At 40.2% G+C, this 26,339-nt stretch overlaps 1 protein-coding gene across 6 annotated transcripts in view; it reads right to left on the bottom strand.

Moving 5' to 3' along the window:
- Positions 1–222: 222 nt before the first annotated feature.
- LRGUK (leucine rich repeats and guanylate kinase domain containing) overlaps positions 223–26,339 on the bottom strand; it is a 54,048-nt gene continuing 27,931 nt past the window's right edge. For 2 of the 6 annotated variants that reach the window (XM_068952809.1, XM_068953066.1), the window contains 8 exons: positions 23,220–23,421; positions 22,033–22,146; positions 18,222–18,379; positions 15,417–15,505; positions 7,947–8,081; positions 5,908–5,937; positions 1,466–1,638; positions 223–1,030 (listed from right to left, as the gene is read on the bottom strand). In XM_068952809.1, coding sequence (XP_068808910.1) covers positions 879–1,030; positions 1,466–1,638; positions 5,908–5,937; positions 7,947–8,081; positions 15,417–15,505; positions 18,222–18,379; positions 22,033–22,146; positions 23,220–23,421 — 1,053 coding nt within the window. In that variant the 3' untranslated portion in view covers positions 223–878. The remainder of the gene's footprint in view (positions 1,031–1,465; positions 1,639–5,907; positions 5,938–7,946; positions 8,082–15,416; positions 15,506–18,221; positions 18,380–22,032; positions 22,147–23,219; positions 23,422–26,339) is intronic. The other 4 variants (XM_068952988.1, XM_068953222.1, XM_068952897.1 and 1 more) reach the window with 2 other exon arrangements.

A 26,339-nucleotide genomic window follows, 5' to 3' on the forward strand; every position in this document is an offset into this window, starting at 1 on the left:
CCACGTTCTGAACTTGCCCAGTGAGGTAAACCAGAGCTACTCTACAGTCATTGCTCCACGCTGCGGCAATAAGTCACGTCTTCTTCTGTGCATGCAAAGATCTCTGAGGACCAACGTTATAATATAAAAGCAAACAGACCTCCTCAGTGGAGGCTTCTCAGGCCATGGGCCTTACTATCTGTTCTGTAAATAGACAGTAATAAAAATTAATCAGGACCAACATCAATTTAAGAGTTTTATTTACTTGTCAGAGTTCTGCTCTACATATAGAAAAACAAATCTTCACAGAGCACTTACAGCTTCAGCTAGTTCACAGTAATTAATATTTTTTCTGGTGGTTCCTTACTAGGTTGGTTGTTTAAATACATGTGCAAATCAAAGACTGTCTCATCTCTTCAGAAATTACACTTATCAAAAAAGTCTTGGAAGCAGTTTTCAATCCTAACTTAACCCTGAACATTTCACAACATTCCTCCTCAGAATAACTCACTAGTCTTGCAATAGAGACAATATTATCAGAGGCCATCATACTTCACACCTCAATTAAATCTGTGAAATGGGAGGGGGAGGAAAAAAGAAATTAATGGAAGATATGGTCATGTGGCTGTCAGGAAAAATTCTACGCCACTTCCCAGCTGAGAGTGCCTGGGGAAATAATTTCTAGCTTTGGGAAATGCAGAAATTACTTTTTAATAAAGTTATAAATAAATAACTTTTTTTTGGAGAGGGAAGAGCTATTCAGAGTTAATCAGAAATGGATTTAGAAATAATCTTTGATAGACTTTTGTTTGTTGAGGAGAAATTATATCAAAATCAGTATTCCTGTTAGATGGAAAGATTTAGCACGATCAAGACAAAGATTTCGCTAGTAGCTGCCGTCAAGGGTTAGTTCTCTTCCGCCCAGATGGGATTGGAGGTAGGATCGGTTTGGAGTTGGAGCCTGGCCGGTTGGTGAGTTGAGGCACACAAGAAGAACCAGACTTGGACTTGCTGGATTTTCTCTGAAGACTTTCACTAGGGAGTTCAGTCTCTGCAGAAATTATGAATAAATAAGTGAACAAACACTCAATAGCAGGGGTTTATTTCAACAAAAGTCAAAATTTACCACAAAGTATGTCTCCAGCTGAAAACCTAGTGTGTCATAGAAAAAAAAAAAAAAAAAGATGAAGTATCTCCAGGTAGTCTAGTGGCTACCCTACGTAACATGAATAGAAGAGTAACTTTATGCCTAAGTATGTAGTCAAGATTTTGATTTTCTCTAGAAGTTCACTACGAGAAATCTGCTACATTAAGCATGCTGCTGTACACTGTGATCATTCTGCAATCATAACATTGCTGATTATTTAAGTCAGCCATTTTCAGAAGCATGAAGAAGCTGCCCTGTCACCCGAATAAAGCTGCTATCATTATAGTAAGCACGACGCATAGCCTGAGCAAAACCATTATTTTGGAATATCGCTCAAACCTTCCAATCTGTCCACTCTGTTTTCAGCTCCTCTTGAATCCTGATGCTCAACTTTGGCTTCTTCAGTGAGCCGAGCATGGGGAAGAGGGGTCCGAACGGGCAAACCTTCAGTAGCAGGGGCACCAGATGAGGAGATCAGAAGTAGTCCGCTAGCAGGACCAGATTCTCTGCAGCTGAGAAGGGGAAATGATTTATGCTTTAAAATATCAGTAAAAAAAACATATGCAGCAAGTCTGATAGCATTACTGATCTGACAGTATTATTGATGTTGCAGTCACATAAATCAATCAAAAGTCAGAAATAAACTGCAGTATTTATCAGTTCCAAACTTTTCCATGCATTACAATTCTGTCAAAACTTCTGGGGTTGGGAAACACAATTACTATCCCTCTTCATTTTCATTTTATTTATTGTTTTGATTAATCAGTCACAGACAGGTACAACAAAGAGGTTCATGCCATATAGTGAATCAACTTCAGATCTGGGATTAGAACTCAGAGCTTCTTGCTTCTAAAATCTACAGTTCAGCAGTTCAAATGATGTTCTGTCTTAGCGAGTGACTGAAAACAAGAACTTGAAGCTGTTGTGAGGTCTACTTAACAGGCTATCTGCTAAGCTTCTAATAAGAGTTTAGTACCATTGACATATTTAGACAGAGGGAAAAGGTAGTTTAGTGGTTAAGGATCCGAACTTCAGAACCGACTTCCATTCTGCCAGACTCTGTAGGTCACTGGTAGTCACCCAGGTCTGTGTTCAAGCTGCCTATTACCACTGCCTCCCTCACCAGGAGTCACTGTCCTGTTCTCCAGGGATAACATAGGAACCGGGAATCTTGGCTTTGTTAGCTGCTCACTGCTCTCTTGAACTAGACGTGTTGCAATAATAGTGATTATTAAGTTGGACGCAACAGGTGTTATGAATACTACACTTCTTAATCTGTCTCAATACTTCCTCTTTGAAGTAATGTTCATAAATCATGAACATCTTCATCTGCTTTGCCTCTATTAAAGTCACATACCCAAAGGACTTTCTTACTACCCTATATGTTTGCACAGTCCCTAGCACAGTGGATTCTACATTCATTTGGAGAAAGTAAATGTTTCTGTAGTACTCCTGTGACAACACGGACCATGAGTAGCCGTTTACCAGTGAGCGGTGTTCACAGCACCTCTCATCCACTAGGTCGCTTGCAGAACATCAGTAACCAAAACAAAGCCTGAGTGGTCAGAGGCCTTCAGATTATGGCAGGTATATGTGAACACAACAGCAACGATGATCGTGCTTTCAGCTTGTTCCGACATGACAAAGGCCTTCTGTTTCCATCTTTATCCTACGCTGAATTTATTTAAGGAAAAGTAAGGAAAGAGGCCTTGATTAATACAGAGAGATCAATAAATACCTATTTAATGTAAAACCAAAATATATTTCTGGAGTGGTGCTTAAGGCATTTCACGTCTGTCTGCGTTCAGAAAGGGCTGTTCCAGTCTAGGTGAGAGAAACTCTGATTAATGGACTTGTGAGTCTGGGAGGCATCTCAAATATTATCCACCCTGACCTTATCTACAGTGCAGGCCAAAGAATTTCATCCCCAAATTCCTATAAGGAGCATTTTAGCTTAGGAGAATACTATAATTACAGCATTCCAGGGAATAGACCGAAAGTATTTCAGTAATATTTTAACAAATCCAAGCTATAAGAAGACAGTATCATGAATAATGAGATAAAACAGTGTGGTACTCCCATGAGAAACAGGTAACTGTCGTCTCACTAGCTGCACTGCGAAAGTCAGTGAGAATTTTGCCATCGCCTTCAAAGCAAGGAAGATTATATCCTGTGATATACTGAGTGCTTGTGTCTTCCTCTGAGGTCCACTGCATCCAAGGGTGCTCATCACCAAACACTGTACTTGCTGTAGCCAAGTGCTTAACGCTAGCTGTAATCTCATTTTAGCTGCCTGTAATACCCATCAGACATAACTGCAGCAGGGGAAAGCAATTACTAGGCGTAGTAAATTCAGGCTCAGTATAAAGAGCTGCTTGGACTCTTCAGAAACATCTATGCCAATTTCTAAAAGGCTGACTGCTACCGTTTTTGCTTTAGAACATATATTCAGGTGCTTGCCTACTAATAAAGGTGAACAATAAATATTACATAGTTAGAATTAACCCTATGTGGATCTCTAGGCACAACTACATGAATGTAACGGCTCAAAATCCAGCATCCTAAGGGGTTCAACAGAAACCTTCATTAGCTTCCCTTCTAGTAGTCCCTTTGTTAAAGGGCAGAAGACAAGGTAGACTGCGGGAACTAGCGAATACAGTACTCGGCAGGAGGTGACTTGTGTACAGGGAAGGTCAGTACCCAAGTTCCCCTGAAAACCACTTGGATGGTCTAATGACAAGAATGCCAAAAAACTCGGTGTTACAATAAATATCTCTGTCAATACCACGCTGGCAGCTATGGGAACAACTGACAACGTTTTTACTCAGTAAGACCCAAAGTATACATATAATTATTCTGGAAGGAAAAGGTGCTTTTGACGGAGTACCTTCTTCCATGTGGAGAAGCAGTATAAGTTACAATGATACGTACAGTCTTGCAAGTGTAACTCACGTTCACTTGTGGCACTAAACCAGCACATTTTTCCTAGGAGAGTTAATAGTTTAAACTAAGGGGTTATAGTACAGTAGTTGTGACAGCAGCTGTAACAAACGTAGGAGGAAGAATAGATGTTCCACTAAATGCCTCACTGTTATTTCGATCTTAGCTAAGTTGTGAACTTGAATAAGCCTTGAGATGAGGCTGTACTGCAATAGTCACTTCAGTGCTTAGTTGTATAGTGGGGCCTTCCAGTACAAATAGCATAGGAAACATTTACTTCAAAGGAGGTTTCTTGTAAAATGACTCAGAATAAGAAACAAATACCAAAAATAATGGAAAACTAGAGCTTATGAGCTCTACACCATCTAAATAACCAAGGTATTTGGGAAGGGTGCTTTTCTGTGCTCTTGGAAAATCTCTTTCATTAGCACCTGCTATTGCCAGGTGATTTGTAAAAGAGCTCTGATAACCTATCTCTAGTCCTTCCCTGAAGAGCCAAGCACAGAAAAGATAACTATTACAAGTGGAGTAGGCATAGCTGTGTCCTGACTTTAAGGTTTTCCCCCTACTCAAATGTCCCAATCAGCTAAATGGAAAAGAAATGGAGGTAAAAAAAGAAAAAAAAAGAACCTTATAAAAGGACAAGAGTACTCCATGGAATAAGGAGAATAAAAGAAATGGAATCTCCATGCACTGAATACAGAACATAATGAGCTGGGGATTAAAACACTGGCCTGCTACAGGTCTTGTTTAGATTATCCTTGTACTGGACTGCCAAACCCTAACATGCACCATTCCACATGACGGCACAATAATTCAGCTGATGGATAATTTTCATGTGATGACATTTGGCAGGAATGAGTACTTACAACTAAATATTTGAAGTAGTTCTTTGTTAAATGCCCTGGTCAACACTAGATAAGGTTCTGACTCCAACCCCAAACTTGCAAGCACTGAAGGTATAGTAACAGTTTTCAAAAGTTTCATTTCCATCCTGTAACTCTAGGTCACAACTCTGCTTTGTATTTTGCCCCTCTTTTCATGCTGTAACCAGATTATTTCAATATCAGGCTTATAGAACTGCCTTGCAAACATCCCTACTGGTAAAAATGAGTAAGGAAATACAGTGGGCAGGGACCTAAAGAACTTATCGTTGTCTCTCGTTAGTAGTGGTCATCTTTAAAGTACAGTTGCAAGATACACTGCCCTGAAGGACTGCTACTTGCCAAAGGCAATGACAAATTGTTTAAGCCTATGAGTGAGAACAAAAGGAGCCCCAGGCAAAAAAAAAAAAAAAACACGCTTTTCTGTGAGGAAGAGTTCAGCCACCAGCTGAGAACTCCATAAGTCACTGGCAACTGGCATGATATTTTCTTTTGTGAAATCAGGAAAAACTAGGGCCTCAGAGTCTACTTCCCAGGAGAAGACCATAACTCTGGTCTTAGCAATGAAAAGAAGCTATGGATGTATTTAGAAACCGATCTGCTGAAAATTATAGGTCAGTGAGCAGACATCTAAACAATTCTTTAATTTTCACCTTTGGAATAAATGCCACCAAGGACGATCTATTTTACCTGTAGACCAGCAGTAAGAGAACAACTGCTGGATTTGGATCCAACATGTTAAAGTCTCAGTGACCTGAAGGATAATGGTGCAGTTTCCACCACAGCTCAACTTTAAACAGAAACTGCCAGATGCGAAAAAATTATGCAAATGATTTGGGATCTAGACACAGAGTTGCCTCATGAGATATCAGACTAGTTTGAGGTCCCTGATCCTGAAAAACAATGTTTGCTTCACTGGCTGCACCTGGAGGTCAACATTGTATTTCATGCTCTTACCCCTTGATGTTTTTTTTTAGTTTACTCTTTCTTCCATTCCAAATATTGAAAGCATAAAATTGGGGAGAAATGGGAAAAAAAAAAAGATTAAATCACCTCAATATTCAGACAAATAATATCACTACAGGCTTTACTGCAATGCTTCAGAAGTGCGGGTTGTTTTTTTGTTTTGTTTTTTTCCACAAATACTTTAAATACATCTACATAACAGCATTTCCATCAGGCCTATAAACAAATTTCTTCCAAGCTTTCCTTATTCTCCTTTCAAGTGGATTTGACAACATGACTATATAATTTTGCTGTAGGCCTCATGCATGCACAGAAAATGAATCAGATTAGCAGTTTGCCTTTTCTCTCCTCACAGTTGTTTTTCCACTGTGTTATTAACAGTGCTAAATGAAAACACTGCTAAACTCAAAACACCAAAACGTGGTGAAGTGTAAAGACATATTTATTCCCATATGCGAAGGGTGAGACCTTTACAACTCATCATAGCTTCACACTCATTCGAGTTATAGGTCTTGCCTCTTACTGGTAAGGACAGATGATGCATAATCCCTCTGCAACCTATTATGCACTCAGTTTCTCTTACGCGCTCACTCTGTTCTCCTTCAGCGCGCTCCACCATGGCACAAACAGCCAGGACAAATGAATCTGCAGAGGCTTGTGGTTTCAACCTTTTTACAGCATGCTAATTAACTACTAGTAATTACAGTGGCAGGTAGTACATCACATAGAGGGAACTGGAGGTCTCTTTAGGATATAAAAGGCGCAGCGAGATTTTTTTCAACAGCAAGTTTGACCCGGTCTGTACAGAATGAGAATAAGATATCAAACGTGGGACCGAACCCGTAATCAAATCCAAACTTACCAACAACCATACGACATAGACATCAGCTCATTCTAAGCCGCAGGCTTCAGGTAAGCTTTATGCACAGAACAGGAGAGTGAGGAGAGCTGAACTTAGCTGGCTTGTAGCAGGGCCACAAGTACAACCCCTTTTCCAGTGTGAATGAGGGAACTGGACATTTTATGCTTCGCTAGGCCTTGCTGTGTAGCATCCGGCTGCTTCTATGTATTCCATCTGAACGTGGGATTATAACAGATGGCCAGAATGGGAAAAAAGCTTATCCAGGATTCTTCACAGAAGGGCCACAATGTCACTTGCCACAGTAGCAGACAGACTTGCTGGCAGCCAGAGCTCAGCTGTCCTTTACGAAACAGGACCATTAGAGTGAGTCGCAGCCATCTTATAGGTGGCAACATGGACCTGCAGAGCAAGGTCACGAAATGCAACAGGCTAAAGCCCCCTTCATTGCTGAAAGCCTAAAAGACATTGAAGATGTTGCCCCTTCCAATCTTCTTACAGTCTCACCTCTCTAAAAGCTTTACATGAGATAGCAGTGGTTTCCCTTCGACAGTTCAGAGCCTGTTTAGCTGGGATACATACAAATGAGGACATTGAGCACTGGTGAGCAGAGATGTGGCCAAGATAAGAAGCACAGCATCAACAATAGCAGAGATAGGAAGGGAAAGTAAAAGGTTACTGCAGAGCTCAGCATCCTGCTTGGGTCTGTTGCCACTATGGACAAGATCAGAATTTGAAAATCATGATACTACCTCGAGCCTCCCAAATGGTATTCAACAGTAACTATGGTGATTCTCTAGAGTGAGAATGAGAAATCATTCTGATAGCAATACCAGAAACTTCTGCTAAATCTGTCTAAAATGGTTATCACTCAAGCTCTGTTTTTCTATACTTTGACAAGTTTCTTTCATCATTTCTTCCTTCAGACATCCCTGTGAAAGAAAGCTCTTGAAATTCTTTCTCTGTGCGTGAGTTACGGTGTCTAAACGAAACCATTCCCATGAATGACAAGACATCGTTTTATGATGCAGTGACACATGTTTAATAAGGTTGTTGATGTAGCAGATGAGACAACTGCATTAGCTTGGGAAATGGTTTGAGATCTTGCACATTGCAACACTAACGTTCATTCCACCCAGCGATAATCTGTTCCCTCAGAAACTGAACTCACCGGCTCTCAGGGTTAGTCGGGGGGAAGCTCTGTTCTTGGGTGACATTCCCTCCACCTGAGGGCAGAGATGCATGTGCTGGTGGCTCCAATAATTGTTGATGGGAGCTGCCTGGTGCAGGAGTGACTGCCAAGTCCCTGAAACGACACAAAAAGAAAATAAAGTGTGTTTAACATGCATGCATATACCATAATAGCACAGTTGGTGCTTAACTCATGTCCTTCAGAGTCTCGCAGAGTGCTTTTCAGAGGAGTGTCGTGCCAACTCTACAGAGGAAACTAAGGCATAGAGAAGTCAAATCTTGAAACTTCTTCATCTCCCAGATGCTTATAGAGAAGTTGACAGGCATTTGAGCAGGACAGTTAACTCACATCTCTCGGACAGAGAAAAGGGCCCAAATTTATGCATCCAGACACAATATTTTTTGGCTTAGTCTTTTCTGTTTTCTGGTTTTTTCTTCCTTTTTTTCCTTCTTCTTTGTTTTCTTTCCCTTGTCTTTTCTGCTGCAGCTGTTTTATTGAAAGAGGTAACCACTTCCAGTCTCCTCTCTCCTGCTCTTCACTGCCTACAGTTGGGAGGCTACTGACCCCGCTGATCTGTTGGCCACGTGATCATGCTACTAAGCCCTTCTCTTTTTCAGTCAAAATAAACTTGGCTAGCAAGGATATACTTTTAAACTGGCTACGCTGATAGAGCTCATTTTGCCTGAAGTGAGTTTACAAGACCAATTCAGATCGAGGACAAAGTTATCTCCATTGGGAAAGAAGCAGCACCAAGCAGCCAGGGGTAGTAATCCAGGCTCTTTTTATAGCCAGCGGAGAAGAACAGTTTCAGCTACCGCATAAGTAAACTCCAGCTTAAGTAGAGGTCTAAAGCAGGTTGGATGAATCACTCTGTCTCCACTGAGACAGGGGAGTGTAAGGCAACTTTTTCAGATGGAGACATTTATATTACAGACACCCCAAATCAGGTGAGATTAATTCCAACCCTTGTGACTAACTCACAAGGTGAGAAGCTTCATCTTCACACCTTCTGTCACCACCACTCATAACACCTAAAAAAAAAAAAAATCGTTCCTGGTAACTGCAGTATCGACACCACTTTATTTATAGCCTGGAACCGCAGAGCTAAAACCAAACACAAACAGCCCTGGTGAGCGCCAGACATGAGAGGTCCTTACTGAAATGCTGAACTTTAGGTTTTAACTCTTGAAAGATTCCATGTATCTACTCACCCTTTGTCACCGACACACCTCACGCGAACACTGAAGGAATCTGTATTTCTAAGGGCAATGAGCCTATTCAACTTCTGTGCATGCTAATTTTTTTTTAGATTTTCTAGGAAGCCTGTCAAAAGCATTTTTAATTGCCGTAGGAACTGGTGAATGCTTGCCCCACAGAAGAAGCTACCTTTGTAAGGAGAGGTAATACCTTTTGTTAAGGCTCAGTTGCTATAGTTTGGAAACACAGAAAAACAATTAAGTCCATCAAGCTCTCAATCACACCCTTAGGCCATTAAAGCAAGAGTATAACACTACCATTTCCCCTGCATGAAACAGAGAGGCTAAAAATCACAGATGATCTCTAAGACTTCTCTTCACACCTCCCTGTCTTGTCAAAGCAGGGCTTTTCCCCTTTGTTGGTCTTCTGGTGCTCCAGGGATGAGGCTTTCTCTACTTGTCCTTGGAAATCTTCCCTCGCCCAATACACAGCACCGCAAGCAAGGCTTTCCTACTACTTAGCTTTAAATTTTCCTTCCTTTAGTTTTATCCTCTTATTAACACCTATAAATAAAGCTTCCCTAGTGTAAGTTCTCAAGCTGTTATTATTTCATTGTCAAGTAACTGCTGAGTGGTAATGGTGTTTGCTCATTATTGGCTCGGATCAAAATCTGAACCTATTATATAGGGTCTTATTCGAATCACTAATGGCCCTCAGAGCTGCTGAGGGCTCTCAGAAAACGCTCATTGTGAATCAGCATCATGAAAATAAATTTAAAAAAAAATTAACAAATGAAAATCCCCTAACAAAGATCTCTGCTCAATATACAACACAGAAATACATCACCCTGATAATGCAGGCTAAAAGAGTCAAAGCAGAAATCTGAACAGATGATTGACGGTCACCCCTTTAAGAACTCGGTCACCACAGGAAAACAGGCTCTACTTCCTGGCGGAAAGGATCAGATTCAGAACCCATGATCCATGTTTAGAAGCTACATCTCAGCTGATAAACAACTTAAAAACACCCAGCCAGTCAGTTTAAAAAAAAAAAACAAAAAAACCCATATATTTTAAAAGGCTTGACAAGCATGCTTGCTTTCCTTCCATCTGTCTGCCAACATCTTCTTTATATTGCCTCTTGAGTTTTGTCCTATCATTTTGATTTTGCTGGCAGTTTCATTACAGGTGTTTAGATTCAGAATGTTTGTAATTCCAATTACACTAGGATGCCTCAGGTCAAATAAAAAAAGAGATTTTGGCTGGATAAGTCAAATGACACCCTGTCATTGAAAAGGGATATCCATGTATTTCAGGACAATGTCTTAGCTCTGTCATCAAAAGGGGCATAAAAACAAAACTGAAAAGCAAAATTACATTGAAGTGCGAGGCTGGTCAGACAAGAAGGTCTTCAAGACCTTCAAGACCTACAACCACATGCATGCAACAGCAAACCAAGCAAAGCAAGCAAACAAATCCAAGCAGAAGAGACTGCATCAATCACAGGTTGACCATGCATCATCTTATTTCTTCCCAGCTCTGGCAGGAAGCGCTGGTGAAGCTGTAAAGCATATGAATTTCCCCCAGCTCAGAAAAGCAAGACTGCATGTTGTAAATTCTCTTCTCAGTGAAGTCTCCCCTCACTCAATCTAGTTTCTTTCAACAATATTCAGATGAAATCAACAAGTTAATCATTAGCTAAAGGCCTGATCTGACTGACACTTCAACCCAGCCCCTTATTTATTTATTGCCCTCAAACACACAGACAACTAGTGAAATTATTCTAAACTACCAAATGTTGCCCCTGCGTTGTATTAAGCAGTGAAACATCAAAATGACTTTAACGACACCTGCACACAGCCACAGGCAAAAAAAATAAAGAGGCCAGATTTTTAGTAATTTGGATTTAAGAATCTGAATTTATGTAGACAACCCTGAGGGGCTGCAATAAATAAAACAAGTTAGATACTTGTTTGACACCACTCTTAAAGCCTTCTAGCATATACTCAGGAAAATTAAGCAATCTATTTTAGTTTGTGTTAAAACACGTAATGACTGAGATTAAACATCAAAGAATCTTTTAATATTTACACATACACAGAAAATTCAAAACATCTATTACCTTAGGTATGGGGTTTTGTTTTTTTTTTGCGTATAGCATTTTTGGCATCAGTTCCATAAATTTCATAGACTTTAGGTTCACTGCTAATTGAAGCGGGGTCTTCATCCTCTGTGGCAGTGCTGCTCAAAAGCAAGATGAGTTGCCTCTGTCCTCTACCATTTCCCGTCCACAGGCACCCGTTTACACTGCTGGTGCACTCTCAGCGTGATATCAGCACAAGCAGTTTTTCAACCAGTGCGTGAACTGATCTGGCTAAAAAAATAACCTTTTTGCTTGGCAAAACCTGATCAGTCTAATACATCACTAAGCCATATGACATTTGAGCCAGAGGCAGCACAGAGCGGACAGCGGAAGAAAGGGAAGGGGCAGGGGTGTTTAGTCATCAGCGTTGCCAGCCACTGAAGAAATACTCATGTCACTGAACCCTTCCTCGCCACGTAATAAAAAAATGCCTGGATGCAGAAGAGTCTACTTTGCACTGATAGTCTTTGATTTGTGCATTAATACCCTAGTCTGTTTGGTGGAAAACCATCTTAATGGAGCTACTCGCTTAGTTTATATCGAATGAAAATCTAGTCCAACAGTTTAAGAAACCTTCAATTGAAGCAAGTTATAAACTGAAAAAATTCTAGGTGATCAGTATCGGTATTTCTATGTTCTAAAAATATACATGGTCAGTCACCTGTATACTTAATAACCAAATTTGTTCTTTTCAAATTAGAATCAGCTACTTTTTAAAGTACTTCCTCTATTTTGCTTCAGGCTATCTACAATGCCTTTGGAGGAACAAAGTTTCATTCTATACTAACTTCACCCAGCATGGCAAGCTGCAGACCTCCTTTTCGCATTTATAAATGGAACTGGAAATTAATCTGCTTTTTTGAATCGCCCTCTCTCTCCGTCTGCCCCACCCTGCTCCAAGATGTCATCTCTCCAGTAGCGAACAGATAGAACGAAATGCTTCTCCCAGTTACAGGCCAACACCTTCAATCGAGTCCAACCTCACTGGCAGGTTAGGGTAAAAAGGAGATTTTGCATTGGGAGCGATTGAAGCTTTTTTTTTTTTTTTTTTTTTGGTCAGCTCTTCTATAGAAGCAGCAACCCCCAGAGAGGAGTGCTACAGAAGTAAGCTAGCAACATCAAGATTAATCAGCTGAAAGCCTCTATAAGGCCAGATGTGTTATCAGTGAAAGGAATCATATTTTTACATAAACAGCAGAGTGATTAAGCAGATGAAGTACATTTATGCGCTGCCATTGACAATGAGAATAAAGAAAAAGGTATATTTCGTTCTAAATAAGAATTCATCAGAACAATGCTGATAAGACTAAAACAAGAATCGAAAGCAAGATCTTTTTTAAAATCAGATTTCAAATAGGTATGATTTCTGTCAATGTATGAAGCCAAGTAAAAAGAGAAAAAACCCTCCAAATAAAAAAAAAACCAGGGAAAAATTACATCAAATATGGATATTCCACAGGGGAGAGAACTCTAGAAAGCAATAAAGCCAAGACAGATCTAGACCTAACACTGAGAAGAGAGTCTACCCTGGATTTCTAATGCAATATGACTGCATGAAAGGGTCAGAGCAATTTTTGAGCAACATACACAGAGACAATGAAGTACTGTGGCCTCGGACGGAGGCCAAAAGTGCTTTGCCAGCACTTTTCGTAGTGGCCCTTGAAACACTCTGGTCAATTTTGACAGTTAATTAACAAATTGGAGAGAATTTTCAGTAACACTACTGTGTTTAGCTTAACAAAGAAAGACAAAAAGAGATTACCATACATAGTTTAAGTAAGAACAAAGGGAAGGTATAAAACAAGGTCTATATACCTGAACTATGCAAAAATTATTTGGATGATGCAGCTAATATTAATAGGAATAACGATATAATGAATTACCATGTGTCTGCTGAGCCACACAGTCTGTGTATAAATTCCTTTCTCAGCCCTCGACGAAAGCTGAGGCCAAACTACATCACAGTGCATTTACTGTGGACTAAGAGTGCGCACAAGGACTGCTACGGCACCTAGGGGGACATGCAATAAGCCTTTAAGCTACTGCAACGTGAGCATGACCCAGGTCCACGATTTCGTATTGAAAGAGAGATCCATTAAACAACAGGAAAGCTTTTCCAAGGTGAAAGTCCCTTTCTAATGGGCATTTAAAACTCGACTGATTCTGTACAAATAAACATGCTCTACGGAACAACCACGTGCTTAGCCACTGGACTGCACTAAATGACCTACCAGGTTCTTTGCCATCTAGTTGCTATATTCCAAGATTCAGACTCTCTCTCAGAATGTCAACTGTTCTATAACATTCATATTTGTGGCATTTCTTGACTTCACTTCTTCCATGGAATGGTGTGTTGTCTACTCTTGCCTCCAGTTCCACTGAGCGCATCTATCCCTTGAGGCCTGGTAATTGCAAATGCTGATTGGGGGTGACAGGAATTTCTCTCACCTGCCTGACAGCTCTGCCAAAACAGTCTGATACTTAAGTCCAAAAATCAGCTTCCATGGAATGAATACTGCGGAATAAAGGAAGCAAAGAGCAACAGACTAAGGCAGGCTTAGATGAACTGTTCTCTCTGCCACACAAAATAAACCCAAAACATCTAACAAGAGAAAACACCGATTTCCGTTCTCTTCTCAGTGTAACAGAATTTAAAATGAATGAGTGGAGAGAAAAGTTCGGCTTCTTCATAACTTAAAAAACTTACTTTAAGAACTCTTTTCTAAAAGAGCTGGAAAATATATCATAATATGCATCTCTGCCCGGAAGCTTCTGCTGCTGATTTCTCTAGAGAGAGTTCAATTTAGTGAATTTTAAAGTACAGGGACACATTAATTAATTCAGTGTGGGGAGAAGGCGGTAATTGCCCAACCTCTCAGTTGTTCTTCACAGATAGGGCATTGCCTCAAGAACAAAGGTGAATTAAGAAAGGCAGCTGAAGGGCTATGGCCCCCAGATTGCCTCTCTATCCCTTTCACAGAGGTCTTAATCTGCAAAAGAAATGGCTGAACCTCATTATTATGGAGATCCTGAAATCCTGCAGCCTAAAGAATTAACATAAATTGGCTCAAATTTCAAGTTACCACAATATGCTGGACAATAAAGTGTTACAGCCCAAGAACTACTTTAAATATGCTTCGGCCATTCCTGCCGAGGGAGCAAAAGCCTTGGAGATGGACAAAACTGACAACTAGGCATACTGCTGTTTGTAAATTGTGGTTGGTGAGGAAGCTCACCAAGAGCTTTCTCTTCAAAGAGTGAGTCTCCAGCCTTAGTCATTGGAAAGATTTACTTCAAAACGCCCGGCTTGTATAGCTGCTGCCTGCATTGGTGCAGGCCTTAAACAAGAGCTGCAAGATGTGAACTGTTATATTCGCTCTGAGGACTGCTGATTTATAGGCCCATACGATATTTCAAATGTCAACACTGTGAGCCCTTTCAGGGCAGGTAGGAAAAGCAAGCAAAGACGGATTCAAATTAGAAGGATTTACACCAGTACTTACCAGGGGAAGGTAGGGCTACACAAAAGACCAATTACAAAAGTCACACTGAGATTTAGAGACTTTAAACATCATTTGGTGGGGCTGGGATTGTGAGGAAGAAGAAGAAAGAGAGAGACCATCAAGATAGGATCTATTTTCCTCAAAAAACCAGGAAGTGGAGCTAGCTTTCAGAAATTCTGTTTTAAGCAGAGATATCCACAGAAAGATGTACTGAAGCAAACAACCTTGTGTTGAGCAAGGCTGTGATTTTCCAACACTAATTGCTAGTAGCTCTGAAAAACATGTGCGAGACTGTGAGCTGCTGGAAAACTGATCCTTTCTTGCTCTCCCAGAGAAAAAAAATACAAAATAATTTCAAATTTTCAGACAAGTCACTTGTGGGTAGCACTGCTTCATACATCTTTGCTTTGAGACTGCTGCACTCCCAAGTCAAAAGACAGACTGTGTGCAATATATTTGTAAGGCTAGATTTAAACATGATAGAAAGGAGAGCTGCCTATGAGATCTGCAGTCCCTGACAGTTTCTAATTATTCATCTTTAAAAGCAGTGGAGAAGAAATCTAAAGCAGATATTTTTCACTTTGCTGCAAAAACCACTCAACATTACCTTTGAAACAGCTGGACATATGCACTAGGTGCCTTCCCTGACAGAGCCTGACGTGTTGCAGAATGACGCCTCTGGAGAGAAGCTTCTTCCTGTTAAAGAAATACGAGCAACTTTAATACAGTAACTTAAAGGCATGCAGGGTAACTTAATTGGCTGTGACGTTCTTCTTTCTTGCTAAGACTCTAGAGTATATGTGTTATACATTCTAGGAAAATAGCAGAGCTACATTATAACTAACAAGGTGCTAAATATGATTCACCAATCTAGACAAGCTGAATTTTCATCTGAAATCTTGCTGAAAAATGGCAATCTTCATCTCCAGTGAAGCCTCATGTCTTCATAACAGTCAAAATGTGCCAGGATGTAGCAGGAAGGACTGACTACGGAGAATCACTTTGGTGCATCCCAACCTCACAGTATATTAGAGCAGAAATAATTCTAGTTATGGTATTGTCTTAAGTTTCTTTTCACCAGCAATCGACTGAATATAGTAGAATTTGCCTCTGCTGCATCTTCAATACACTGCCTTTGCTTCCTTATTCCAGCAATGCAGGAAACACCTGCCTTACCAACTCTCTATCAATCAATATTCCTCTCTCAGAGAGGGAATTCTCTTTTGCAAATTTCATTTACTTAAAATGACTTTGTACAATACACATTATGATCTCAGTAGACTGGAAAACGTGATCCTGAGTTTTAAGGGCATGCTAATTAACATGTGCTATAGCACAATGCAATTTCTCAGGTCAGACAAATCCAGAATTAAAGCACGCGTAAAAAAATAACATGCTAAATCACAGAGCACAATTATTAAACATGGCTTTGCTAACCGTTAGTTTGATAGACAGACTGCGTGTTTGTAACAGAGGTGTGTTGTCACGGTATGAGCAATGAAGCAGAATACAGTTAATCTGCTGACTGCTTGCATTAAGACTACTGTGAACTACTTCACTTTTCTTCACTATCCAGGCTGAGTAAGGGTCTGCTCATATGCTCATCGAGCTTCTGTTCTGTTTTGTTTTCTTTTGGTAAAGGTACAGGTCTGCACCTTTCTTCCCCTGAGTGGATTAGACATACAGATTCCTTTCTGTTCATACCTTGTATAGTTAATTACAACTATATAAAATTGGTGCAGTGTTGGCATGCTCACAAGGGATAAGGCTGCAGGGAATCAGATCTACTTTCTTTCTCTGAGCAGCAGACCCTACCTCTTATCTTGTTCCTTGACAACTCAGATCATACTCTTATTTTCTTTTTCTACATGATGGGAGTGGAATGTGGTTACTGCAGTGACACCATATTATCTGGGCGCCAAAAGCACAAAAAAATCATTTGCAGTCCCAAACGTAACAATTTAAATACAATTTTACTTTAAGGCCACAGACATATTTATATTCTTATCAAATATGGGCGAAGAGGTACCTGTGTTTCACCTTGAAGGTTTTACCACATTGACACTTCAGCTGATGCTGCAAAATTTTATCCGCATGTAAAAATATCCTGAGAACTTAGTGCAGTAAATAACAAAAAGGTATTAATGGCACCGAACAAGAAGGCTAATAAGAAAGGGAGCCTTGCAGCCACTGAGTAACTTAAATTCAAGGTAAATTATAGCCTCCTTCACCACAAACCACTTCTCTCTGCCAAAATATAAGCTTTCAAAATAAAAATAAAAAGATAGAATAAAAAGTGAGAAAAACGTATTTCTGGGAAAGAAGTGAAGGCAGAGAACCTCCACGGTAAGAAAAATTTTGGCTTCTCTCTCACCTTAAACTAACTAACCTTTGGATGAAAGAAACAAGAAAAGGAACAACACTTGTGACACTTTTTGAATTCTGCATGGCTTGAAAAGAAGCCATACTAGGAGAAAACTGAAAGATGGGAGGTTCCCCATCTTCACGCTGAGGAGAGCCTTTTTTAAAGCCCAGAATAAGATGGGAGGTTCTCTTACTTTGCTATCTAGAACACGAACTCTAAATATTACAGGTTTTAAACATAGAAATAGTGGCAAAAGTGTTTAGCAAGTCATGCCTGCCAAGTCATCGTTCATCAGTATGACATCATAACCCTGGAATGAAACATAGCTTAAAACTGCCATTTTTCTTTTTTTCTTTCTCCTGTCATTATCATTGAAAAGGAGCATCAGACACATCTGCTTCATAGCCCCAACTCCCCCACTGCCTGCAAGGAGAATGAATGCCGTTAGGGGACAGACTAGTAAAGAGAAGAAGAAAAAAAAAAAAGAGGGGGAGAGAGAGAGGGATGAAGTTGAAGTTGCAAGAAGTCATTTGAAATCCAAGCTCATTGTTGAATTCGTAGACTGAAAAAGTAAAGGCAGGTGAGAAACGTGCTTAAATTTCATCTCTAGCAGTTGTGAGTAGCATACGCTCTGAAACACTCGGCTGAAGCAGCTTTTCCACTGCCGCAAGATGAGACTCATAAGTAGTCCTCATTGTCCTGTTAACTGCATCTCACTGTTTGCTCTGAATAGGGTAGTTTCTACATCTTTTTGAAACAGAAGAGAGATGATCTTCAGCTCCATTATACCAGTACACAACTGGACAAAATTCATTACAATCAACAGATTCACTCTGGTGTAAAGTTGGGCAGAAAAGACAGCCTGTCCTCTCAGCTGAGTTTACCTGCATCATTCTCGTTAATCTGCCTTTAATTCTTGGAAACACAAACAAAATTAAAGTCCACAGAACAGCAGTCAAATTGCTCCAGGGAAAGAAAGGTCTGACCAACACATACTTGCATATAACTTATCATTTCCATCCTGAGGTTAGAGGTAATTTTCCTTACCACGGGGACTAGTTGTGGAGCAAACCTATCTGAGATGCTTGCTGAATCGTTTTTGGCAGAAGAGTCCAAGAATCCATTGACAGACGAAGAACGAGTAGTTCTAGCAGTTACTCTGCTGGGTGACAATCTCTGATCCTGTAAGAGCTGTATTCTTGAATCTAGTATGGGAAAGACACCAATCAACAAAAATGTTCTGAACAGCACTCTGTTTACAACAAGCAGAAATTCGAAAAGAAACTAGACATTTTTCAACAATAATCAGCTGGATTTTGACACCATTCTGGATTTTCAAAAGATAACTGTGAAAATTATAATCGATATAAACTATTCAGCTCCAAAACACTTTTTCATAAAATCTTCAAAGCACTTTACAGGTATAAGAGATTTATCTCCCAAAATACTTAGGTAAATGAAAGCTATGAAAGATCTGACCTCCCCCCACCCCAAATCTACCTTAATGGACTAGGAAGAGCTGCTTAAATCTGTGTATAAATGAATTTGTTACAGGGGCCCTGACATGACCAACTAGTACGATCTCTAAGCTAAATAGAGCCTACCTAATTAGAAGCTTTGACCTGCTCAGAGCTCCTGGAATGTGATGGGGAGTTTGAGTGGGGTGCCTTTTCTTCTGTTACGTATCTGAATTTCTACGAACACAAACCCAAATACTTGCACCTTCGCTGTATTGCAAGTAATCAAACCTGCCCCTAAACTAGAAAGCTAAAGACCGCTACCAACTCACTTTTTCCAAAACCACTTCTTTAATTTAGAAAAATCTCTAAAATCTCCATACAAGGGCATTGAGATTTGGCCTGTCTATAAAATTACATCTAAATATTAATTTAAGTTGCAGAAAAATTCTTATAAATATTGGTACATGGCAATTTTGGAGAAATCCAATGCTAAGAAAGGTTTCATTCTACTGTGTGTCATATCAAAGCACCTCTCATAAAGAGCTTACAACCCAGAAGACACATAAAACATGCAAAGGGGGTGGACGAGAAGCAAACAGATATCCAGTCTATATGCACATTCATATTCTAAACGTGGTTATTTTTATAACTATACGCATTTACAAACAAGTCGGAACAGTCATCAAATGTCTCTCAGCCTCATCATTATATACTGCTGGTTTGTAGCTGCCAGAAGATCAGATAAAACAGAGGAGACAAGACTTGAGACTGCTGAGCTCTGTTTCAGGCACTGCAAATTACTCACTTTGACTGACACTAAGTAGTAAAGCCTAACCTTCAGAGGTGCAGAACACAGCACCGCCAAAACTTTTGTGCGATTTCTGGTGCGCAGCATCACAAATAATCACTCTTTAACAAAAGTGTCCCCTTGCCCATTTGTGGAATACAAGCATTAACACCACACATCACAGGCTTGCTGCGAGATGTAATTAACAGTTGTAAAGCTCCCAAATCCTTGGATGAAAGCTGCTAACACAACATGGCATTGGCATTATCAACTTTGAAATGTATTATATTTCTGCCATAAAAAGACTTTTTAAAGAACAGCTGATCTATCTTCTCCCAGTATTTTTACTGTATACACAAGCAAAAGATCTTGCAGAGCAGTTCATTAAAAAAAAGAATGAACAACCTATCATGATCTCACACAACCAATCTTCCCCTTGCTATTATCTTACTAAAAATGTCCATATTAAAGACAACCCTGAGGCAAGTTTTTAAAAATAAATTATTTCACGCAGTCAATAAGAGGAGATGATCTCTAGAAATAGCAGAGTTAAATGTATTTAAACACCTATAAATGAAGCTCTAAATGAATTTAATGGTGCGTTGTAAATTTAAAAGTTACTTTATGGACAGCAGAATTACCCAAACCAATACTATTAATGAAGTTTCTACAACTAGCAACAAACCACTAGCTGAAAGAACTCAGAATTGCTGAGGAATACGAAGAGAGTCTTTTAAAGAAATTCCAGATAAATACAGGTATATCTTCAAAAATGCTGTGATTATATACAAATCTTTTGTTTTTAACCCTCCTCCTTTTTCCTCTTTCCTGATAATCTAGTTAGGGTTTGGTGACTGTCTTTGCCTCTAGGGACAAAATGTCTCCAGGGGTTTTAAGACAAACAAGTAACAAGATTATAGTAAATAAGGCAAAGAAGTCTTCTTTTCCAAAATCCTTTCATCTCTATTTCAAACAAACATGCAAGCTCTCGAAATGAAAATAAAATCTACGTAGATTAAGATTAAATAAGAAACTTCAGAAAGGTCCCCATTGCTGCAGCACTGAGATGCCACAATATGTGTAGAAGCTTTTTCTTCTCCATTGGGAAATCAGCATTTATTAATTCTTTCAGGATACAAAATTACTTGAAATGATGAAGTGATGAATTTTACACTATCCTTCATTAGCGCTTTGAGACATTTGTGCCCTCCCTTCAGCTACTTTATTTGCAGCCTTCTGAGTCATGCAGAAGGTCACGAATATTGGCTCTTTGCTATGTAGGAAACTAATTACCCCCCCGTTGCAATGGATCTAACCAAGACAGCCATAAACCACGGAGGCTCTTGGAGTCAGAAGAGAGAGCTCCTATAAATGAACTTCGTGTTAGTCCGTGTTGTGCAACATCTTACTACTGTAATATCTGCTTCTTATTTCTTTTCCCCAGTATACCAGAGACCACATTCTGCTTTCATCCCAGCTGGTAACCTGCCCTGTTTGGAATAAATATAATGCTTACAGCTGAATTCTCACAAGTACTTTAAACCAATCTAGCTGTGCTGCCTCTGACAAGGATAGCTTACTTTCTTCCTCCATAAGCAACCATGCATCTCTTGCCCCTCACTCCTCCTTCCTCGAGCCAATTATATAGCTATATGACGAGTCTGATCAGGGAACGGATCTGTCTGCAAATGATATTTTTTGCTTTTCTTCTTTTTTTGATTTTTTTTTTGCTGGGTTACTTTTCATTTGGAATCGTTCCCTGATCCAGATTATACATGATTACACAACCAGAGGAATCTGAGCAAAGAGGGTAGGAATGCACAGGCAGGAGAGGTAAGTAGGGCGTGACAACTTTTTGCAGGAGCATGGACCTGGATTAGCCTAAAGTGATCATAAAGCTCCAGCCTTAGTCATTCAAGTGCTAGAAGCCTTCCAGCACCTTCCCAGAACTCCAAAGCACAGGCAGTTTACATTCAGAAAGCAGCTCGACTTGCCGCACCACAAAGAATGACAGGGTATGCCCCAAGCAAGACACATGGGGAGGTGAACCTAAGCCAGCAATAGTGTCCTGGCACAGCTGTAGCCAAACAGGTAACCGTCAGGACAATCACAGGGGGCCAAGAAGCACTTGGAGTCAGTTTACAAGTTGTCTTCACTCCTCTTACTATCCTAGTTTTCATATACCTCTTTATGCCTTTGGCTGTCTGCAGGGGAGAGAGAAAAGTAAGCTTTCAATGCTATGCCCAGTTCTTGTTGCTCAACAGTTGGATGGGCACAAACCTCTCAGCCAGGGACTCTCATCTGGATTGTGATTCATCCCTAACGAGTGGGAGATCCTGAGCCCAAGAGGGTCCTCAGAAGAGTCATGCAATGCACTTTTCTGTACATTATTGCCTTGGGGCACACAGCAATGTAAAGCCTCTGGAAAGAGCTCCATTAAAGACTCGGGTCCCAGGGTAGAAACAGCCCAGGAGACCCATTATAGGCAAGTACACAGTTTTCAGAGACAAGCAGTCTTGCAGGTTGCACCACTCACAGATTTTAAGCCTTCTAACAAACAAGTAGGAACATTGTACTGATAAAGGCAGTAGCATGTGCTCAGAAACAGTACCTGTTACTGTTTTGCTATTCAAGTCCTGAATGCTATCAAAAACTGCAGGTGGCTCCAGACCCAGGTACTCCTTTATGAGGAAGCTCAGCTCTGTGAATGCCTCATCCAATTCATCTGCGGGAAGGGATATGCATTTCATGGTGCAGAGAAAGGACATATAACAAAAGAACAAGCTTTCATCAGTACAAAGTTATAGAAACACAGAAGCTTGAGACAGAAATACCTTCTTAACTCATCCAGCTCATCTCTTTGGGAGTACAATCCTCGTCTTCATGAATAGCGGATTCAGGAAAATAATCTGAGACTCAATTCAGTTCTAAGTTTCTGCATTCATCCTAAACATTCCCCTTCTACAACTTGGTTTACTGTATTTTATTTGTTTAAGACAACATTAAAATTGTAAGTGCCATATACCCTTGACAATAAGTAGAAATACTGTACTTCACACCCCTATGAAATATATTTCACCACCACAAGTGGTGAACCGCAAAACCACCTCCACAAAAGGGCAAACAAAGAATGATCTTCTGAAAAATGATTCCTCTCCACTATCTTCTATCCTCAATTTCTTAAAAAAAAAAAAAAAAAAGGGAAGTAAATGTTTATTTTAATGAAATCTTGACTAATCACTCATTCCTTATTTTAGGCTGGGCGACTGAGCAAATTACTAAGCAGGAGAGTCCTACAAAGAACATCTTTGCAGAAGCCTCTCCATTACACAGAGATTCCCAGGCTGTGCATCAGCTGTCAGTTTAACAAACGAAAAAAAGCCCATCCTGCCCCAAGACATTTGGGTCTGTTAGACCACAAAACCCTCTGAACTCTGCTCAGTAACCAACAGTTAGGACAGATCACGGAACACCGGTTTAACATTTTCATAAGAGACAATACTTAAACAGCGTGCTGATGAGTTCAACATTTGGTTCACTTTCTAGGGGGACTCCAGACACAACTCGAGCCCAGCAGAGTAATTCAGTCCTGACAGATCGCCAGAGCTTTTGGTTTCCCGGACAAAAATTAACAGGGCAAATCAATTAGGGTGTAGTTTAAACTTTTATGCTGAGTATCATGCCATGCCACATCCTTAGTTTAATGTTTACCAGTGGCTTTGTTTGCATAGCAGTTTCAGTCTATCTCTTGCTGTGACATGAGAATTCAGATTTCTAGTATGAAAGACATTAACTCACCTGTGTTAATTACTGCATCAAAGTATCCTGGAAAATCTTGATTTATTTTGATGTACATGTCCACTCGGGAGACTGCCTCATCAATCTCTGCCCTGCTGAACAATCCCTTTCTCCGCAGATGCCCCTCATATTTTTCTTTGTTCATTGGTATTAACAGCATATATCTAGGTTCAAAGTAGGTGTTTTTCAAACTACGAACGCCCTTTAAAATTAAACAGAAAACACAAGTTTTTTGTTCCTGAAAGTGAGTGCTTATCGAACATGTAGCTGTGTTCGGGACAACTCTGTATTTATCATAAATCACTGCAAAAGCAGTATTGGAAACCTGAATCCAAGTCTACACTTTTCAAAATCTGGCATCAAGTTTACACAGGAGCCAGGTTCAAGGTGAAGGACCCTGAAGTCAACATGTGGAAAGCTTTGTATAAAAATAGAACAACTTAATTCTAAGTACACCTTTAAAGAAATCCTCTCAGTCAAATTCCATAGTGATTTAAAGCATGATACTTCACACATCCACCAGTTAACTGCTTCTCCTTCTTTGCCATCTCTTCTACCACATGATAACCTGTGCATATCAACGAGTCACGCTCTTGTACTATTACAGCCCTTCACTGACTGGCACATAATATAACTTACCTACATCACCACTCCGGCCCTTAGCTTTTCAATACGAACAAATCGGGAATTTTCTTCTCAACTGGTAAATTTTTGAGTGGAAGTGAGCAACTTCATTGAAATACAGACATATGTTATTTTCCTGGAGCAGCTTGCAATGTTACCCCCTCCCAGTACTGGTATAACCACAGCTCCCCAGCAGAGACATGATGTGAGCATTCTTCATCTGCTACATTGCAGTCAGCCATCTTAGCTCGAACCATTTTTATCAGCAGGAAGCTATCTTGAACGGGAGTTGCAGTGCAGCAGATTAAGTGACGCAGGTAATGGCACCAAGCTCGAATTTCTGATAGCTCTCCTTTCAACCAGCTCATACTTTGATGAATCTGCTATGCATGTAACGGAATAGCATCAAATATAATACACTGTACTAAACAGCTTACTCCAATTTCGCTGAGAGGCATCATATGCCTTCTTCACTACAGGACCTGAGTGGGTAGGAACACGGAGTAACTAATGTGTGAAAACTGAGCACTGTTCATTACTTAATCAGAACTGACAGTCGCATCCATAGAACTGCGGCTCTCCAGCGTAATTCTAAAATATAGTCAGATACAAACAAAATCATGCAAAAAGCATTAATTGGCTGAACACTTACTGGCTTTTTTTCCTGTGCAATTCTGGGGAAAACCCTATTCATTTTGGTGAAAACCAAAAGGGAAAATTTGGGGCATTGAAAGCTTGGTATCTGGCTACATGACCATCTACTTTCAGCTAGGCGTGTAATCATTCAGAGATCAGACAACTAGCAGAAGGCAGCCCCAATACATTCCACCCTAATAACAACTTCTTCATCTCAAGTTGCACCACGAATGACTCCCTTCTGTGATCAAGAATCACAGAATCACAGAATCGTTTAGGTTGGAAGGGACCTCTGGAGATCATCTCGTCCAACCTCCCTGCTCAAGCAGGGTCCTCTAGAGCATATTGCCCAGGATCACATCCAGACGGGTTTTGCATATCTCCAGCGAAGGAGACTCCACTACCTCTCTGGGCAACCTGGTCCAATGCTCTGTGCCCCTCACAGTGAAGAAGTTTTTTCTCAGGTTCAGGTGGAACTTCCTGTGGTTCAGTTTCTGCCCGTTGAAACAACGTAACAAATGATGTGTATGTCCCAGAACTAGATAGGAACGGGAAGTAGTACCTAAGCAGTTTAGGATGAGTGGGGCGGAGAAGAAAGGAAGAGATACAGAGGGCTTCTGGTATGCACAATACATTTTTTTTACACAGAGACAATAGAGTGAGTGGCTGTCTAGTATTAAATAATGGGAGAATACAGAAAGTGACCTTAAAATGAAGAATAGGAGAATGCAGTTTGAAATCAAAGAGATATTGGGGGGGGGGGGGGAGGCAGAGGCAAAAGGTGAGTTTTCTCTATTTCCATATGAGATCAAGACTCAAAGGACTACTTGAGGTGAAGACTCCCATCTAGTAAACATAGCCAAAGCGTCTCCCTTTCTATAGGTAACGGCATGTGGTTATAGAAAAGAAGAGATTAGCATTACATGCTACGTCCTTTGATCCCGCTGGTTAAATGACTGGATAACTGGTGACAAGTGCATTAGAGAATGGTCTTTGGAAGGAGGCAAGCTGTTACAGACATTTCTGGAAGCATAATGAGACACGTTAGCCGCTCTGCCACTACAGGCCTGGTTTGAACATGTAGCTCCTTCAACTGCTATGTAGGTATTGACAGCTACAGAAGCAAAGGGAAAGCACTGCAAGTGTCATACCTGCTTGCTCCAGTACATACTGCGTGTGGGAATCATAGCAACTTCATTAACAGCAAGCACAGACTCAGCCAAATTTGACTGTTAAAATTTGTATCAGTCTCCTTTACCAGTGAAAGATATACTCTAGATTAAAAGGAATGAACAGCTCTAAATTTTTTGTCTCAGCCCAAGGACCATAATTAAAATTTCTTTTAATAGTGCTAAATCACATTTGTTATGAGCTTACTAGAAGATAATGGACTTGGATAACTTTTATTCAGATACATAATTCACCATTATTGTTTCTCATCTGCTAGCAGAATGCACAGCCAAACAAGACTGTGCATAATTACTATGTGATCTTGAACCTTCTGCAACAAAGAAAGTTCTTAGATGTCTGTCCATGACAGTAGCTTCAGTAATACCCAGTTAAAGCTACGGTCGCTACCCAAATGGCGGAGTTAATCTCCTTATGAATCGACATGAAGTTCCAGTAAGTTCTTTCTCCTAAATTATTTCATAACATATCTACTTTCTGAAGAATTCACAGCTTTAAAAGGCATCCCACTCCATCATATTTCATCTTCTATTTGTTTTCCCTTGTAAATTTAGGATCTGTCTGGCAAACAAACAAACTCAAAACCTACTGCAATCCGTGGAGACTGGGGATGATTCACAGCTCTGGCAAGACAGAGGAAAAAGAGGAAATGGAACTGCAGAGAGATTAAGT

The sequence above is a fragment of the Struthio camelus genome, chromosome 1 (assembly GCF_040807025.1).
Source record: "Struthio camelus isolate bStrCam1 chromosome 1, bStrCam1.hap1, whole genome shotgun sequence".
Lineage (NCBI taxonomy): Eukaryota > Metazoa > Chordata > Aves > Struthioniformes > Struthionidae > Struthio > Struthio camelus.